Source organism: Gallus gallus, chromosome 10, assembly GCF_016699485.2.
Source record: "Gallus gallus isolate bGalGal1 chromosome 10, bGalGal1.mat.broiler.GRCg7b, whole genome shotgun sequence".
NCBI lineage: Eukaryota > Metazoa > Chordata > Aves > Galliformes > Phasianidae > Gallus > Gallus gallus.
Genome location: NC_052541.1, coordinates 17,747,693 through 17,767,593, shown reverse-complemented (window position 1 = coordinate 17,767,593; position 19,901 = coordinate 17,747,693). Strand labels below are relative to the sequence as shown.

At 41.2% G+C, this 19,901-nt stretch overlaps 1 protein-coding gene across 2 annotated transcripts; it reads right to left on the bottom strand.

Moving 5' to 3' along the window:
- Positions 1-28: 28 nt before the first annotated feature.
- On the bottom strand, positions 29-19,769 carry CLPX (caseinolytic mitochondrial matrix peptidase chaperone subunit). 2 transcript variants are annotated; one of them, NM_001030552.2, is given in 16 exon segments: positions 29-1,886; positions 2,888-2,994; positions 3,213-3,305; positions 4,237-4,536; positions 5,242-5,406; positions 5,921-6,009; positions 6,341-6,505; positions 7,177-7,353; positions 7,824-7,865; positions 9,390-9,549; positions 10,265-10,375; positions 10,377-10,420; positions 14,626-14,723; positions 14,725-14,744; positions 16,100-16,260; positions 19,639-19,769. In NM_001030552.2, coding segments are annotated over 16 exon segments (1,893 nt in total). In that variant the 5' UTR covers positions 19,709-19,769; the 3' UTR covers positions 29-1,795.
- Between the last annotated feature and the right edge of the window lie 132 nt (positions 19,770-19,901).

Below are 19,901 nucleotides of genomic sequence, written 5' to 3'. Positions count from 1 at the left end.
GGAGCAGCAGGGATCACACAGCTCCAGCTCCGGGGATTCATTTGTTTTATTCAAACGCCAGCAGTGAGGTACAAACTGCAGTTACACAGCATTTGTTTCCTTAAAAACAGTTCTTGATTACATAATTGCAAATAATCCCAAACAACTTCCAAAACTAAGTTGTTTAACAGTTCTGCCTAAAAGGGTTATTTTTTTTCTTTTCCCAATCCATTTTAAAAAAAAAACAATCTGAATTAAAGAGCTCTGAGTTAAAAGCGATTCTATTTCTCACTCTACAAAAAGGAAAATGAGGACATGTTGCAGCTCACCACAGATCCCCATCCGAGGCGACGAAGCTTCTCCTAGAAACACTCAGTTCTACAAGCAGCTTTTGCTGAACCACGGATGGGTGACGGAACAGAAGGTGGAATCCTAACGCAGTACCTGATGCATCTGGCTAACACTGCTTCCTATGGAAGAACACAAGGATTACACGACTTCACTTCAAATTTACATGACAAAAATGAACAAAAAACGAGGGCCGAGCATCCGCAGAACCCCTCCCTACCTAAAACACCTACAGGATGGAAAAGAATGAGACGAGTTTTCTTTAAAAAGCACGAGTTAAATTCTTTAGGAGAAGGGCTCAGTAAAACCTAAATCCATCACTGAAGGATGAAACCGAGTTGTAAGCAACAATTTTAATTCCTGAAACAAACTGAAAACATCCAGGTCCGTTTGGGCTTTTACAAATACTTTCCTAAGGGACTGAATTCATTTGGATGTAGAACAGAAGGAGGACTGCTTTGCTGTGAGCCTAAAAACCAAAGACAAAAGCACAAGATGCAATACTATAGCATTTGAGCATATAACTTAAAAAGCACTGCCGTGTGAACAATCACTACCGATCACATCAAAAATATTATACACTTACTCTTCATCTCTTAACATTATAAGATAGGTTGGGCAAATACCTGGCACCAAAAAATTGATGCATGATAGTTCCAATATGTTAAACAAAATGTACTATATTAGAACATTAATATTTAAAAATTTATGCCAACTTGTCATCCAAACTCTGCCGGCTTACCGCTCCCTCATAATTTCATTTACCCTTCTGGAAAAGCGAGCAAATTGTCTTCACCTTCATCTGCAGCATTTAAGGTGACCGAAGCTTTCTCCCAATGGAGAGGTGAACAATAGCACGTATTCAGTATCCAATTTAACTAACAAACCAGTGGTACGTTTTTAGCATTATCTCCCAGTGCTGTCTGCAGTGTCCCCAAGCTTTTCAGAGTCCTGGTGCAAGGGCTTCCCCACCCAGCCCATGTAACAAGTCACTCCAGCACCGCTGGCACCCAACACCAGCAGAAATCTAACACTGACCCGAGCATACCCCCATGCGAGTTGTATGAGGAGCTGATCGTTTATTCACCCTCTGCTAATTATTAAACTTGTTTTCCCATTTGTAGAGTAGCATTGCTGTAAAATCTACCTATCGGCAGCACCTGCATTGCTGGTTACTTTTTAGAAAAAGCAATCCAGGTGTTGCTGTATTTGCTATATATTTTAATTGAACAAATGTAGTATACAATTTATATTTGAACATTATGCCATTCAAGTCCACACAATGTCCATCGAATAAATCAATGTGATGTTACAGTAAAATACACGATCTGATTTATCTAATAAGGTTCCTCATCACATATCGTATCCGAGATAGATCCAATGCTGTTAGTATCAGGGTGTGAAGCCAGAGGCAAATCCTAAGGAAATAACCAAGTGCGCTTTTGGCAGGAGAGCATTCTGACAGAGTTTAATGGTGTGCAGCATCTGCTTGTCGAGGCCAGCCGTCTTCCTCAACTCCAGAGTCATATTCTTCTTCAGATGAATCTTTAGTGGGAGCCCTAGAATTAAAACAAACAGATTATATAAATGGAGGGGAAAAAGATGGAGAAAGTTTCCATACCTTGTGGTCAATTTGCCACCTGCAGAGTGCTCTAATGAAAGATGTTCAGATCTCCATCTGCTTAATGACCTTTTGATCTGAAAATGGTGCTATGCAGATTTAAACTATGCAAGCTCATTACTGAACATTAATTGAAAGGCTATTAAGTTCAGTTAAGTCATTTGAATTCATCAGTAAATGTTTTTAGCAAACATGAGTGCTGGTGCCCTGCAAAACAAGTTACAGAAACCTTTCCTTTCAGAAACTATGTGCATGCAGACAAATGCAGAACATGCATCTCAGTGGACAAAGTCCAAGTGCACCAAGCTCAAGTTCCAAAACATCATTCCTCTGTTTATTTTAACCTGATCCATCCCCTCTCAACTCCATTGCTTGTTCATTAAAACTATTACTTTTTAAACCCAGATTTGTCCAGTGCCTTCAGTGCTCAACCACAATATAATCTTTATGACTCTCATTATTTTAATGAGAGCTCAGACAATCAACAGGTGCGCCTTTTTCACCCTCTACTCCACTAAGAGCAGTGGAGAAAACTTGCTGCAGCCCATAGCTTGCATTAGAAGAACCTCAGAGTGGTAGAAGTTACGAGGAGGAAAAATTCTGCTTCAGAATCTTCCCTACATTAAGAAAACACATTCAGAACTTCATGTTTTTTACTGTTACCTTATGATGCTGATTACTTACTTTATTTCTCCAGGTACATACAACGAGATTTAAAGTAACTTCATGTATAAGCTTATTTTATAGCTTCTTTTTAAAACTAAAGCAATACAAACCCGAAGTTTCTAGGACAGAGTAGGCACTAAGACAACTGCGTGGAGTATACAGATATTGGATTCTTTTTAGGCTGTGTGCATGGTTCTGTGTTTATGCACTTGTTCCTATAACAAACATAAGACCATTTGCCTGTTACTATCTGATACTTCATTATGGCTTTACCTAATGTATCCTGGCTCTTTTTTGCCTTCTACAACATCTTTGTCAACTTCCACGCATACAATATCAGAATTGGGCACTTCAAACATGGGCTCCAGCAACAGCTTTTCCTACAAGAACACACAGAGAACAAATATTTAGGTAAGAAGTCTTCTACAGGAATAAATATATATGGTTAGTAAGTGATTATCAGAGCTAGAGGTCTTCTTGGAAGAAGTCTGACTACACACATTTCTAAGCAAGGTGCTGACTGCAAACTGCCACGATAAGGGCCACAGACACCAATATGGGTAGGTTCATGTGCACAAGATGAGATTCATATACTTACCATTATAGATCGCAGACCTCTTGCGCCAGTTTTCCTCTCCAGGGCCAGTCTGGCTATAGCCTTCAATGCGTCTTCAGTTACGTTCAATTCACACTACACACAGAAAGAACAATTTCAGTTAACATTTCATTTATAATTCAACAGCATATTAAGTGTAACAGTGCAAGTATTTGTCTTTTACTTGTTGCAGACCAGAACAGCTTAAGTAACATAAAACTTCTACTACACTTCTGTTTTACCTGGCAGTTACCAGTACTGACTGTCCCTTTACATACAACTTCTACAAATGCTGAAAGGACAGGAAGACAAGAATAGCAATTGCAGACAACTACTAAATTCGTCCTTCAGTTATTAGTTGGTGCTCCACAGCTCTGCAAAGCACTTCACATACACTGCAAACAGCATTTAAAGGAAAGGCAAGGTGGATATGCACTTTGGAAAATAAGGAAGAATGAAGAACTGATGAGCGGAATACAAAGGCCTCCTCACCCCCAGCCTTGAATCACTGAAGTCAAGGCCCCTTCCAAGAATTTGAATCAGGAGTTGAAAAAAACATTATGCACGTATCCAGTGGAACAACTGGGCATTTCACTCAAACAGATAAAAACTTCCCTTCACAGTGAAAGCTGTCCATTCTTCCCTTTTTTATTTTTGAAGGGAAAGGAAAGGTGTTTTAAAGAACAAGCACGAACCAAACAAACTGGACACATAGCCTTGAAATGACAGTGATTACCTAAAGAGAAGAAAACACTACTGAATTCTTGTGTGTGTTGTAAAAAAAAAGCATCTAATTCTTATTTGATATTTTGTATGCGATCTCCTCATAGAACAACGGCCTAAACAAGCAATCTGCAAGTTTTTAGAGCTTACATGTCTCAGTCTGTTATTTCTTTCCCTACAAAGCTAGGAAGTACAGTAAAGTCACTTTCTTCAGCCACAGAACAGACAATGCGTCTTCAGCGTGAGGCAGCTTTTTAACATTATTTGTAAACAAGAATACTGAAGAGCTGTCACAAGTTCCAACCTTATCCATGCTGAACAATGCCTGGTACTGAGGGACCACAGCGTTTCGTGGCTCGGTAAGAATCCGTACGAGGGTTTTCTCATCTAGGCTATGCAGAGGAACCACAACAGGCAAACGTCCCACGAACTCAGGAATCATGCCAAATTCTATGAGATCTCTGGCCTCCACGTGACGCAGCAAGCGATCCTTTTCTTCAATATCTTCATGCGTGTTGGACTCTCCACTTATATTAGCAAGATCAGCTGCTGCTGCAGCCCTTCTGCCTTTTCCCATATTGGATGGTGTACCAAACCCTAAATACTGCAAAAAATAAAAATAAAATCTTGATGTGCTTATCAAACTATTATAGTTTTCTTTATGCAACTAAATCATGTTCCAGCTCCATAAATAAAAGGAGTAATTACATCATTACACATTATGTTAAGCTGAATGAATGACTATTAGTAAAATTAAACCCTCTGCACATAATCAACTCCTTAGAACACTTGATGGCCACTGTAAAGTATTAAGATGCTTGACTGAATAAAAGTAGGTTTTTCTTAACAAAGCGACACATCTTAAGACATTCACAAACCTCTACTGATATACAAATGTTTTCTCAGTTTATACTTGGCACGCTCCCAATGAAAGAAATCCTATTATCTCTACTAGAACAATGTGTTTCTTAAAAAATAGAATGAGACACACAGAGTATTACAACAGATTAAGAACTGTACCAGCAAGTATTCTATCAACAGTTTTCAACCTCTTTCTTACTGCATATGCTTAAAAATTCCCTGTAGAAACAGAGACTACTGCAAGCTCCTTAAGCCTACTAACAATAGGTTTGCTCTTTGCTACCTTTCTTAAGCCTCCTTGACCTCAGGTAACAGATGGAAAACCGCTGCTCTACGCACAAACTTAGTAGATTTACAAATATAGCAAGACAAGACCTTCAGGAGCCAGTGCTGTGAGTGGTAATCAAGATAATAACTTTTCAGTTCAAATACAGCCTGGTGTACTCACTTTTTCATTTTTCCTCCTGCTGATAATTCTGTCCAGGCCATTAAAAGCACCAGAAGCTACAAAGAGGATGTTTGTTGTGTCAACCTGCACTGTTTCTCCACGTAGTTTACGAGAATTCTTTTCTGGCACATTTACTATTGTGCCTTCCAGCAATTTTAACAGGCCCTGGGGAGGAAAGAATAAGCAATAAAAAAAATTCACCGTGCAGCATCACACAAGAAGGCATACAAGATACCACACTATGTACATCTCCAAAGGTGTATTTCATTTTATAATTCCTTATGCTCACATTCTGTCAGTAAATGGTTAAATAAAGCAGTTTTCAATGAGACAAACAATCCCACTTACAGACAGACAAGAATCTTTTAATGCCATTCCCATATACATAATGGGTGGCACACAGCAATGAATTGAGGGTTTTGTCAAAAACAGAAAGTGTTATCCATTATTGCCTCTATTAAGCAACTTTCTATCTGAATGCTGTAAGGGTGTTTTTAAATCAAAACTTTTCTGCAGTGTGGTCCTAAGTTGCTTTGGGGATTTTTTGAGAAAAGAAATTCAAGAGGAAAAGTGAGAGTTTCAGGGGTTAACAATGGAGGAACTGATCTATGCTATCTGACACAGCAGACTTGATGAACAGTTTGCTTATAACGTAAAGCCACCTCATGCAAGTACGTACTTGTTGCACACCTTCTCCTCCAACATCCCGTAACTGATGAATGCCAGGAACACTGCCAATCTTATCCACTTCATCCAGAAAAACAATTCCTGCAGTTACAGAAAATGGACTTAAGGAAGATTCTACTTCTCAAGACAGACAAAAATTTACGCACTGGGAAGAAAGCAATTTAAGAATCTGTTCTTCTGTATTTCAGATTGTAAAAATGTATGACTAGAACACTTAAAACTAAAACAAGAACTAGCAGATATGTTTATAGCTCTCTTTATGTTTATTATTTCTGATTTGAAAGCAGAAAAATACAGGTACATGCCACACAAATAGTTTGCAGAAATACTGATGATCTGCAAGTTCACAGCACCTAAGTAAGGTTAACACAGCTTGCTCATGAACTTCAGACAACATACTGTAGGAGTTTACCTTGCTGAGCTTTTTCTACATTGTAGTTGGCATCTTGCAGCAGTTTTGCAATGACAGATTCAATGTCTTCACCAACATAGCCAGCTTGAGTCAAGGTAGTACAGTCACAGATAGCAAATGGTACATCCAGGCATTTAGCTAGAGTCTGAGCCAGCAAGGTTTTACCTGGTGAAATAAAAACTGTATGTTATGACTGCCATGTAGTTCTTCAGAGCACAGAAACTCAACTATTTATCAGAGAATTGTCATTACTGCGATTTGACATTTTAAATGTTTCCAGCATATTCATATGTGCTCACACAAGAAAAAATTTCCAAGTCAGACAGTATTCACAAGCAAGCTGTATTTCTGAATAAGACCAGTTCTGTATCGAGGCAGCTTGAAATGCATACTGTACCACAAAGAAAGTATCACACAAAAAACAAAATCCACGTACTTGAATGGACTACAGATTAAATCAATCAGTAGTCCTTTGCAGACACTCAAAGTGCAGTGCAAAGTTCCACTGCTCCTTCTTTGGAGAGAAACAGAATTAACACGTTATTTAGTGAGTGCTCTCTCAAATTATCTGCAAAACATTATCACATCAGCCCAATTCCTAAGCACACACAGACACCATCTCACTTAACCACCTGTAACTGATCTGCCCCAGAGGTGAAACACCACCTTAACTGCACCTCAACCTGCCTGCTAGAAAGCAGACAGACTTCAGAGGCATTTTGTTTCAGTGTAGCAAAAGTTGCATCTTTTAATCAGTCAAGATAAAAAGCCATTAAAACAAAATAAAAACAAGCAAAAACCAATTAAGACACATATAAAATCATACAGCTGTATACCTGATCCAGTTGGTCCAAGCAGCAAAATATTACTTTTTTCAAGTTTTATGTCATCATTGGGCGAATCGAGTACTTCACCTCCCCGTTTTTCCTGAGGTATCTGCTGGTTCATTTGTTGCTGCATAGATGCTCCCAAGGCGTTACCGTGTGGGCTGATCCCAGCAATCTGCAGCAGTTCTGAAGAGAATAACAGCACTGTTTGAGCACTGCAAGGTCTATCGCTACCTTCAGTACATAACAAGGGCTTTCTGTTTCGTTCTGTGGATCTACAGTTCTATCTGCTTGTACAGAAATTTAGACATAGGACTGCAGCAAACATGAACCAATTACTACAAGAACACAAGTTTTAGCTATATTTTTGCATAAGTGCATATAGGGAGAGAATCTCTAATGGCACGGTATATTATATAGAAACATTCCTCCTTACACTTTGCTGCTTTCCATATATAACTAAACCAAGAGTCAGGTCCTAAACACCTCACCCCCCCAGAAATGCTCAAAGTCATCAATTAAATTTAATAACGGAAGGAAAAAGTGAGCAGAATTTTTACCCAGCACTTCTAACTAGTCGTCACTAAATACTATTCTACACAAATATCAAAAGGGTAAATATTGCAGAGGAGGACATGAGGAGAGAGATCACTTACTTGTAAATCTGTACTCATCCTCCCGTCTTCTGATTTCTAATTCTAAGAGAGAGGATGAAAACAGTAATGAAAATTTATAAAATCTTATAGCTTCTCTACCTCTTGCCCTCTTCTGAATATTTATCATCGATGTGTGTGAAGGACTTCTAACAAGAAATCCCCACAAGTTAGTTTTTATTACCATCAAGTTTAGCCCCAGGCCCAACTTGCATGCTTTTAAAATGACAGCAAGCTATTTATTACATAAAACATTAACACTGAGACCTCTAAATGGACTTTTATTTTAGAAGCACTTGCAGAAAAAACAATATATATATGTGTGCCATAATACAATTCTGCTTGAAAGAGACTTTCTTAAACTCACACATCTATATCTGAATGACAGAATGGAAGATTAAATGTACTTCCAAGAATTATGAACTGGAAATTTATAAATTACAAACATTCATTGACAGTTTCTCTGGGTGCACACAGCCATCTTCCTGCAGAGGATCAGGAGCTTTCATGTGCCAGGTACAGGTACAGAAGTGCTGCTAAGGTTCTCCCCTGCATGTTCAATGTTTTGCTTGTGCTGTTTTTTTTTGTTTGTTTGTTTTTAAATAAATTCAAGAAACAAAGATGATTTGTTTTGTTAGCATACTATTAATTGCAATACAGAACAAAACACCTTAAGAAAAAAAAAACCAAACAAATCAAGGTACACTTTGAATCAGAGATAGCCACTTAATCCTGCTTCTAAAAATAATTTAGATCAACACAGCTCCATATTTACCCAGTAGCAGAAGTACTGCCAAGAGGAGCTCAGACTCCACCTGCTAGATATGGAACAATACTATGGTGACCAACAGGTGCTGCCAACAGCAGCAATCAAGTTTAGGAAGGTACCTATTCATCAAATTCACTATGCAAAATATTGTCTGTGTGATCTGCATCGCTGCCTGCAGATTAAGCATCAGAGATGCCATTAAGCAGTAGAAGAGATCAGGAAGAAAAATTTGGTAAGCTTACTTTACAAAGGAAAATACCCAATAACGTGTCAGTAAAAAAAAACCACTAAACATTTAGAAGGGTAGACAACACCTATGAAATCATAACCTTTCTGGACTGTTATTTAAATAAGTCACAGAAGATTATTTCTGTTAAATTTGAATTTCACTGATTATGCTTTTTAGTAATTTATATTACAGAATACTGAGCATCAAGTGAAACCCCCCTTAGGTGAGATTTTCTTAACTCACCGATGCAGTATTTGCTTATCCCACTTCATTATATTTAGGCAGTGAAAACAGTCAGGTTCATCACTTTTGAGCTTTCATGCACCAATAATGCAATAACTTGCTCACATACAGGTTTATGAAAATGCTGTGTTTTACCTAATAACGTCATGTTTGAGTCTATCAACAGTCATTTTGAGAAGCTGTGACATTTCTCTTCTTTTGGGAAACGTATGTATAAATACGTGCAGACTGCAGCTCAACTACTACCATTAGAGGGTCAAAAATATGAGGCAGGGTTCTGAAAGGGTGAACTTTATTTGAACAGAAGAACAGTAAACATCGCACAAACCTCTTGGTGTTAGAGAAGTCTGCTTTTCAACTTCAGCTTGCTGTCTCAGGTTAGCTGGGATATTATTGTAGATCCTCTTGTAATGATTATACACAGCAACTGAAAGCACCTTCTTGGCAAAACACTGACCAACAACATATTTGTCGAGGTAGTTATAAATCTGAAAAAAAAAATGACTCAGTATTAAGAACATTTCTAAATAACTGCAGAAATTAAAGATAGCACACTGTGTCAAAGACAGCCTTTACAGGACACTCAAAACTTGAGTGTTGTTTTAGGGCTTTTTTTTTGTGCGTGTTAAGATTTTGACATATGTTCTGAAATCTTCATCATTAAGCAAAGCTGAACCCTGTGTTTCAGAAACCACTGCAGTCCACCCACTAGGAAGTGTGAAACACAATAAGCTCCCTCACTAAGGAAATCAAGTGATGTAACATGGGTGCTGCAGTAGACAGGTTGCAGCCACACAATAATTTGCCATAATTCTCAACCAAAAAGAAGTCAAACAAAAGGTTTTGCAACTACAGAAATAAGCTAACAGTATTAGGGTGTGCAATATGAGGCCGTGGCAGGAAATTAAAGGTGCCATGGTTGTAGAGGGTTGAGGTTATCTCAGGGTCACAAGGAGAAAATTAAGGTACTGCATCTCAGTCACAAGACAAAGCCAGAGGAAACCAAGCCCAACTCCTCTTATGGGATCTACTGTTTCTTTATCAGTGCTCTGCCAGGTCACAAAGCTCTCAAAGGTTTAATCTTGAACTAATCATCTTTATTCTTTGTTGCTCTGTCACAGTAGACCATTACTCTCAATGCAGATCAAGTATTCCAACGTGCAGTAGTACAAAGGAACAGTGAGGTGACAAAAAGAACCATACCTTTTTCGGTGGAGGAGGTGGCTTCTGCTGGAATGCCAATTTCACAGCTTCTGCTGCTGACTCGGGCTCCTTAATGATGCTCTTTTTAGTGTCTGCCTCTGACAGTACAACAAAAAAAATGGTGACACTTTTCACACTTCACGAAACGGGTGGAAGCTGCAGAAAAAGAGAATCAAAACGGTAAGAAAAATTACTCGCCCATTCCAACAAGAAACAGTTTGGGAATGCAAAAGGTGCTCAGGATGCTTCTCAAGATCTGCTTATTTATTTTTACTGTCCATTTTTTACTTTCAAAATCCAAAAGCCAAACCCTCCTGCTGCCAACTTTGTGAATTATTTCCTCAAAGAGCCATGTTAGGTGCAAAGACTGGCTTCAAGAATTGCAAAGTACAACCTGCACTACTACTTTACTTCTTTCAGAAATCCACGTTGAAATACCCTAAAACAGGCAACAGAGAAAAACAAGTTTATAACCTGAAATAGGTCTAACAATACTGCTGCGTTCTATTAAATACAATAAGAGTGGTTTAAACTAAATATACTAGTGAATTTATTAAATTAAAAGCAAAGTGAATGCAGCATGACAACCAGGGAAGAATCTGAACTCACGTCTGAACTTCTGAACTCATAAAAAGCTTTCAGAAAACGGTTTGTACAGTCTGTAGTACAGCTGATTTTACTAGCAGCCTCCAGCAATATACTAGCTGCTTATTTATAGCTTGTTTTTGCCTTCCACAGAGCTGGCATCAGCATTTTTTAATATTAAATGCACCTTACAGCTGAGTAAAGAAGACCAACAGACTATTAAATAAAACAGCACATCATACTGCGATCATCACAGTTGTAGTACAGTTAATAAATACTACAGAGAAAATTTGTAAAACAGCTGACAAGTTCTTCTGGCAACACTCCAGCTGCCCGTTATCTACCTGATAGAATGCAATCACTTGCATACATTCATCTGTTTTAACTCTTACTGAGTCAGAGCACCACAGGAAAATACTCTCTCCCAGTGCTCACTCAGAAGACCCCCTGCTCTCCTTTATGTATGCAGAGCCACGAGGCTACTGTCCCTTCTTCTGCAATGCTAACAGCCTGGTTAGGAAGCAGTATCCACAAGAATACTTGTCCTCTTTACAGATCCACAGGAATGGTGGGGGAAAAAAAAGAAGCTAAACAGCAAGCTGTAAGAACTCCATGCTCTCTTAAAACATCATTCACTGAAAAAAAAAAAAAAAAAAAAGAAGGGAAAAATCGTTGTGCAGAGTACCCTTGCTTTGATTACTCCAAGCAGCAGATAGGAAGGTTAATTAGAGACCTTTCCTATTTTCAGTGAGACCAATGGGGTCAATAGGTACAGAGCAGCTTTGATGTGCTGGGGGCCCCGGATTAATTTGGTAACCACCCTCAGCTGGCAAAACAGCTGCAGAGGGCAGTTCCTATTGTCTGCACAGCACTGGGAAACAAGCATTGTTGTGAGCATTAACAGAAGTTCTACTGGGAGGCAGAACTTCTGAGCAGTTTTCTAGGGAAGCCACGTTCCAGCACTGCTGTTCTCCTAAAAGTGAACACAAAACTTCAAGCAACTTTTCTGTTCTTAAATACTGTTGCTTTTGTATGCTGCTGGTTGTTTTCAGATGGCATGTCTTTATGTGCTGAGTTAGCAAATACACCAGGACAAGGGGAAGAGCTTTCAGGTCAAATTATCTCACTGTCATTAAGATATTTGCAAATACTTATTATGTAATAAAACAACAACAAGCTGAGTGTTGTTTCTGATTCAGGCAATACTACCATAGTGTGACAGAGGCTGCCTTTGTACAGACGTTTCCAAAGCCCACACAAGCTGGTCTTGTCAAAGGGAAACACTTGGTTTCTACAATGCACACAAGAAGTCAAAGCAAGAGAATTAATCTTGAAAACACTTGTGGGGCTGAGACAAAGGGCTACCAAACTGCTAAGGTAAAAGGGCATTGGGGAGCTTCCACTCTGTGAAGTACGTTGCAGGAAAGTCTTGCTTTTGAGGATGAGAGTTAATGGCATCAGCTGAAGACAGCAAAAGCAGTGCCTGGTTAAGGCTTCTTATGCCTATCAGCTCCAAAGCTATTGGATTTCACTCCATCTCTGCAGCTCACATCTTGTTTCACTGATCACAAAACTCTTTGCATAGTTTGGCAAACCAAAGCAGTACAGGAACTGCTGAGAAAATATGTCAAATGCACATCTCCTAATTCGTTTCATTCTTCCTTAATAGTTGTTACTGGAAAAAAAAAGAAATGACTGCTAATTCCTTATTTTCCTTTTGGTTTTCAGAATATAAGAATCTGCAGCCTGTAATTCGAACCAGAATTGGGTGAATTCATTATTTTTGCTAAGCAGTATCAAAGGTTCATCTGAAAACTTAGCTACAGTGTATAAGAAAACTTGAAACCCGTTCATTTTGGATCACTTTTTCCCCTTTTTCTTTGTTTTTAATATTTTTGAAAGAATTAGAACTTAGCCCTTTTGTTTTTCAGCTACTTCACATTCCATGAATTGGCTGGAAGCAGCGTGATCAAATTAACAGACTAAGCCAGAAAAAGACACACCCAGACAAAACTTGAGAGCAATTATAAAATAAAATCGAAGACAAACATTTTAAGTTAACAACTAATAGAAAATTGAAGACTGCTGTTCTCAGGATGAGAAAGTCCACCCTAGTCCATATCAGGTGTCACGGCACTCAGAACTCCTAGCAGGCTTTCTTTGAAGGCTGTACAATCCTCCTCAGAGTAGAAGTCTCCGAGTACAAAGTCTCAGAGTAGAACACACAAAGGATGTAAGAAGCAGATACACTCCGTTACCCACAAGCAGACTTGCTCCTATTTTCCTCCATAATCATAGAAAGACCTGGGTTGAAAAGGACCACAATGATATCAAGTTTCAACTCCCTACTGTGTGCAGGGTCGCCAACCAGCAGACCAGGCTGCCCAGAGCCACATCCAGCCTGGCCTTGAATGCCTGCAGGGATGGGGCATCCACAGCCTCCTTGGGCAACCTGTTCAGTGCGTCACCACCCTCTGGGTGAAAAACTTCCTCCTAATATCTAACCTCAACCTCCCCTGCCTCAGTTTAAAACCATTCCCCCTTACTAGTAGAAATTAATCCTCTTCATAAGAAAGTTTCCAAGCATGTTTAAGTATTCTTAGTGCTAATGAAAATAAATCAAGTTACATTTCTGCTGCACAGGGACACAGCTATTGTTCCACTCCATGTCAATGCCTGAATGGTATTTCCAAATTAAAGGACAATATCCAAAGGATTCTGTTTCTTGTTACATCAGTTGTGTTGGATTTTTCAGAATGGTTTGCTGCCTGTAGTTTCAAATAAAAATACCAATTATTTCTAAAAAGAAAAGAAAAAAACAAAACGTGGCTACCAACGATTGATCCTTTTAAGTACACTGTTACTACAGAACTGCCTTGTGATTCATGCTGCCTGATCATTTTAATTAAATAGCATGCTTTATACAAGCAGCAGTGAATAAAAGCACATCTGCTCATTTTCACCGTGACATTAACAACGGTTTAACAAGTTTATGCTGTCCTTGTCTGAAGCTTCTTACTGCACAAGTCTGATTATGATCTGATACTTCCTCCTCAAACCCCACCAAGTGACAGTGAGTATTTGCTTTCTGACACCTATTTTCTAGACTGGTCTCGTTAGTGCTGAATGAAGGAGAAACATCTTTGAGTGCAACAAAACCTGCAGCACAACTGGCATTAGTCTGAACTGTACTTCAAAAGGCTGCTATTCCTGCTGGACATCAGGCATCCAGTACACTTTGGATTTTGTTTGGACTTTCCTGATTCTTATTTAGAATGTATTATGCGTTTGATTTTGCCACAAAACCCAGTCTAGTAAGCCATCTGTCATATGCTGATTCCTCTGCTGGATAACCACTCTGGTTTCAGTACATACAGGATTAGTCCTATTATTCAGTAAGCAAAGGGCAGACATTACTAACATTTACATCTATAAATGGACAGAAGTATTAGTAGTTAAAGCAGTATTGTTTACACAGGCATCTCTATGACCGCATAAAATGTAGACGAGCTATTATAAATGAGCATATTCAAAATTGCTGTCCGAATTCCACTATCATATTCTGCTCCACATCACGGGCAATTACACAAACGCATCAGACAGTACATGCTTACTCCAACGTGGTCAAACTAAACCCCTCCCTCCCCCCCAACCCCACATTGTGTAATTAATTGGAGTTCCACATAGACAAAAACTTAACAATCAGGACTGGATTAGATCATTAACACAATCACATCCACAGCTATTTATAAAAGAAGTTATCCATCAGCACTTACAGACGAAGGTCTCCACGTGTGTGCACAGGTCACCACACTTGGGGCAGCGCAGCTGGTTCCCTCCTTTCCCAGAACTTCCAGAGCTCGACTTCTTACCGCCCCCCCTCAGCAACAGACTTCTAAAAAGAGATTTCCAGACAATTAGCGCCCAGCAGCGGAGCTGTGACACCGGGCATTTGGCAGTGTGTCTATGGAATCCAGCCACGTGAATACTGTAATACCTGTATAATGAAATAACTGTTGTCAGGGCTGTTTAAAGGTTTTGATAACTCACTAACACAATAAAAACAACCTGAAGCGTTGGAGCATCTGCATTTCCCAGTTGCACCAATTTTGGATGCTCACAGAAGCATCCTGTATCTACATTAGAACTGCTTGATTGGCACTACAATAATAGCAAGCTACGCTGCGTTAAGAGTGTTTTAAAAGCACATTCCAACACAGTTTATACTAACCACAGAGAAGAAAATAGTTCATTCTTATAGAACGTCATTTCATTATCATAACTGTGGCATCCGGAACCTTTAGAATAAACACATCTCTTCTCGTGTCCTTGGCAGACATCCCTATGCTGGCAGATGGCTGTAGGGCAGATATGCCTATAAAACAACCATCTCAGAAACTGTTTGGAAAAATCCTCTTCTGACCTCTTAGGCAGAACCCTACTGCTCTTCCTCCATGTTCTGCTTTCAGTGGTGTTTAACGTCACCTGGTAGTAACACCAAAGATCTCTCTCCCCTCTTCTAAGATACTTCTGCACTTTTTTAAGCCTTACTTGCCCACTTTTCCTCAGAATTTTTCTCAAGCACAAAATAAGAAGAAAAATTTCAGATTTCCTTCTTCATTGTTCAGGTAAGTTTAATGTGAAGCTTCAGAACACATGTGTGTCATTTGGACAGTCACTCAGACAACACACTGTCATCATACTAAGGCGAAAGTTATCGCTCAATCTCTCAAAATCTTATTTGCTGACTAAAGAGCAATTTTATTCTCAGGTAATCATTTATCTGAAGAAGCTGTTGATTAACTATAATTATAGAGGAAGACCAGGATGAAAATAGATTAAAATTTACTAACAGGAATAAAGCAGGTCTCCTCACAAAGTTGTCTTGTGACACCTTAAACACAACTACCAAACCAGCTCTGAAAAGGAACATTGAAAACTGTACTTACTTTTAAAAGCCCACTTGGCAGCAGCAGGCTTTTGAAGAACAGTTGTGATCACTACTCTTCCCTGAGCTCCTGAAAACTGTTGTGAATTTATAACATTCTACAGAGAGCTATGAAGTGTCCCTAGGCAAAGAGATTAATAAAACTGGGAAAAGCATTATGGAACATTTATAGAGTTAGTCTGCCAGTAGATTCACAATAGAATTTGCTGTCAGTTGCAGCAATTTGAAGGACCATACCTACTAAAAATATTTAGGAAACATCTTTACAAAACCTACTGAGAAGCAGAACACGCTGAGATTACCTTGCTTCCTTCTCCAGAGCCATCCTTGCCCGTGCCATCCTTCGAAGCGAAATACGCCGGTGTTTCTGAGAAGTTTCTAAGAGGAATCCGCCTGAGAGAACAAGTTTCAAAAGTCCCGAGTTTCCCCAGAACGGGGATGCGTGTACGGCCACAGGTAATGCCTGAAAGAAAATGAAAACATAGAAGAGAAACAGTTAATTTCACCATTTCACCATGGTGAAAATCTTGCCAATGTCACAGCAAGACAACAGAACTGCCTCGTTAGCATCTGACTGAAAAGCACGCTGGCTGCGACTGTAGCTACTGAATGTGCATAGCTAAAATGCACTGCTTTATACTTTTATCCAACTCTTTAGGGAAAATCATCAAAATAAAACCAAACCAGTGTTTTCCTTGGGCACACTCTGTTCAAAATGCAGTCTCTTACCTACACGTTAAGTACCTACATTTTGGATCTCAACTGAAAATACCCCAGATCTAACCCCGACATCACCAAATCCCGAAGCTGATTTATGTTAAATAGAGCTTGAAGCCACCAACAGCAGAACTCTGAGCAGCCACATTTCAGTTGTGCAAAATGAATTCATCTCAACACCTTAGGGCTTACTCCATAAAAAGTTGCCAGATCGTCCAAGAATGACCTAAAAGTAATCCCACGTCCTCTAAAGTTAGAGGGCTCAGAGCCCCATTGTGCCATAGGACCGGGAACGTCCCCTGTGTGAAAGGGATCCTCAGAACAGCCAGCATCCAGCTCTTGTGAAACCATGAGTAAGAGAGACCATTGAAACATCCCCTTGTTATGCAGCAGTTACCAAAGAGGAGTGTCAGAAGCCCAGCCCTTGTGTCTGGATTTGGATTTCACTGTCACCGAGAAGTCATTTCCAGGAATCAGAGGTTACATCTGACACACACAAAAAAGTTGTTCCAGGGGAAACCGAAAAGGCAGTGTTACAGCTGGGCGCACACTGACCCTTTACAGAGAGGCACAATGAATATTAAACATAACGTTAACGCCGTGGACGTGGCTTACTGCCAGCAAGGAAAAAAAGGTATTGAGAAACCAAGCAGCGTGTAAGGTTACACTCCATGCCTAGGTATGACGTGAATCAACATATGTCATCGTCGAGATTGCAACATCTCGGCACAAGCAAGGAGCCTGCAATCGTTATCTTCCATCTCCCTTTTATTTCAACCCCCAAAAGTTGCCCAGAAAAAAGAACTGGCATGAGAAGCACAGTTCGTTTGCTCTGGAAGAAGTAAACATTTCTGGGTTAATTTATTATTTTAAAACATATATAAATACGTGCGTAAACATAAAAAGAATTAACAGAATTTCAACTCCCCTGCTGAGAGCCACTACAACATGCAAAAACACCTTAGCTTACAACACAGCACAAGCGATGCAAACACACAGATTGCTCCACACCAGAAACAAACTTCAAATGCTGGTTCACTTTCACAAGCAGCTGTGCCCTGCTGAGCAAACATGCACTGACAGATCGGAGTGCTGGGTGCACTCGTCAGTACCAAACACACTGCGCTGAGTGTCCAACATACAGCTGCTATGCAGCACTTCCCAGTCCCGGGGGGCTTATTCCTCATAAATGCTTTCTTTGCTGAGCTTTGTCTTGCTTCTTCTAAAGGGAAAGGAACAGGACATCTCTGCTGAGTAAAAAACCAGTGTCACCATTCTCCTGCTCTAAGGAGAGCTATGGCCTACGGAGAACAAAGTCCTAATAAAGAAACCCACACACTTTACTACTACTGAGCGCTACACAGGGACTGAAGATGGCCAACTTTAATTGAATGACACAGAAGATGCCCTGAAAACTGCACACTGGATGGGCTATGAAATGACATGAGAAGTGCCTGAGCTGATAAGCACCACATTTCTGCTCTATCGATCAGCACCACCACAGCTGTGCGACTGCACCCAGAGTCTGTTGGGCTGCAGGCAATGGATCCAGGCAGCCGTCCTGTGCTGCTGATCACTTCCCTCCTCCCTCTCACAAAAGCTGGTCAGTCTGTAGGGTACAACATTAAACTGACCGTGCCACGTGTGCTGAATTCTAAAGGGTACAGATTAGTTAAAGTGGAAGAAAACAAAACCACATTACTGCTCCATCAGCTTCAAGCCCTGGGACAAAGCTTGCCATGTTCAGCCAACACAGAGGTCCAAGGGATTTTTTGCTTTATTATCTTTTTTGGACAGAACTTCATTATACAATTAAAGACTGAAGGAGGAAAAAAGTTATCGCAATGACTGTCCTGCATAAGTAAACCCAGAGGCAATTTCTCAAAAGCAATTTCAGCCCAGTGCTGGCACCTTCTGCTGAAGGACGCAGGTACTGTAAGGGTGCAGACGTGTAGCAGCACAGCAGTGCTCTCACACACACCAGCAGTCAGGTTTGGGCACTTTTTGTAGCTGTGAGAACACGTATCAAACATAGGAGTTGTGGCAGCAGCAATAGCACCTCTCCATAACCTGCCTAGATCAGCAGGCTGTGACAAAACGGAAGGCTCCTTTACAACTTATTAACCATTAATTGAGAGGTGAGGAATGAAACAACAACTTTTGGGCCAAACCTCAAGTATTCTGTAGGAGTCTTTTGCTCAAAGTTGTCACAGGGAAACTGACAGGAGATGAGGCCACCAGAGCTGCCCATACTCTGAACAACCTCAAGTTTATACCAACTGCCACCACACCCATCAGCGATGCCCCACAAACTGATCTGTCACAACCACCAAAATGTGCCAAGTTAAGACTTCCGTAAGTTCCAAGTAAGCTGATGTGCAGTATTACTCCACAAACATGTTCTGGTCTTATTTGCTCTTGTACACATCCCTCTGAATTCTTAGTTCTGAGGGAAAAAAAACACAAGCTCTGTTCGTTCCTTGGAAAGGCACAAAGAAAAGCAGCAGTGCTGAGTTAAATGCAGAGCGCTGCCTGTTTTCAGACTCCTTGTTCCCCTGGTTTTGCATGGGCCGGAAGGCCACGTTCAGCCCTCTCAGGGCAGATGTCACACACAGACGTAGGTGCAGCACTGAGCTCAGCCCTGGGGAGCCACAAACGGCTCTCTGCCTTATGAGCCCCTTCCAGAGGGAAGGAATGCCCCCAAAACTCATTCAAAAGCGGGGAGGGCTGCCCACAGCAACGCCGCGAGAGCTGACAAACGGCACAGGACGGACAGCAACATGAGGAACGGGACGGAACCAGGAGGAAGGCTGAAGTGCCCCTCAGAGAGCCGGCACGGGCCTCACGCTGCTCGTGAGCTGGACACACTTTCCGCCAACCAAGCACGGAATTACGCCAACATGAGCCCGTTTCCCGCGGCTTCCCGCAACCCTTAACCTCCGGCCCTGGAGGAAAACACGTAGCAGGGCACAGGGCCGCCCCGGGCCCTTATCGCAGAGCTCGGGCCCCGCACCTGCGGCGCTGACAGGAGCCACAGCGGCGCGGGGAGGAGGGCCCGGCCCTGCGGGGCAGCGCAGAGGAGCCGGGAAGGGCTGAGGGGAGTGGGGGGGTTAAGGGTGGTTACCTCTCCGCGCAGAGGGCAGCGTGGAGCCCAAGAGGCGCGCGGCCGCGGCACAGCTGTGGCAGGCGGACATGGCGCGGCCGCGGCCCGGCCCGCTCCCCCCGACGAGGCCTTCCCGGGCGGCGGAGCTGCGCGCCCCGCCCGCGGCGTAAACACCCCCTCCCCCCTCTCGGCGCCGCCTCGTGACGTCACCGCGCACACCTCCCCCCCGCGGACTACCGTTCCCAGCAGGTAGCGCGCGGAGCGCCCCGTCTAAGCCCAGGAAG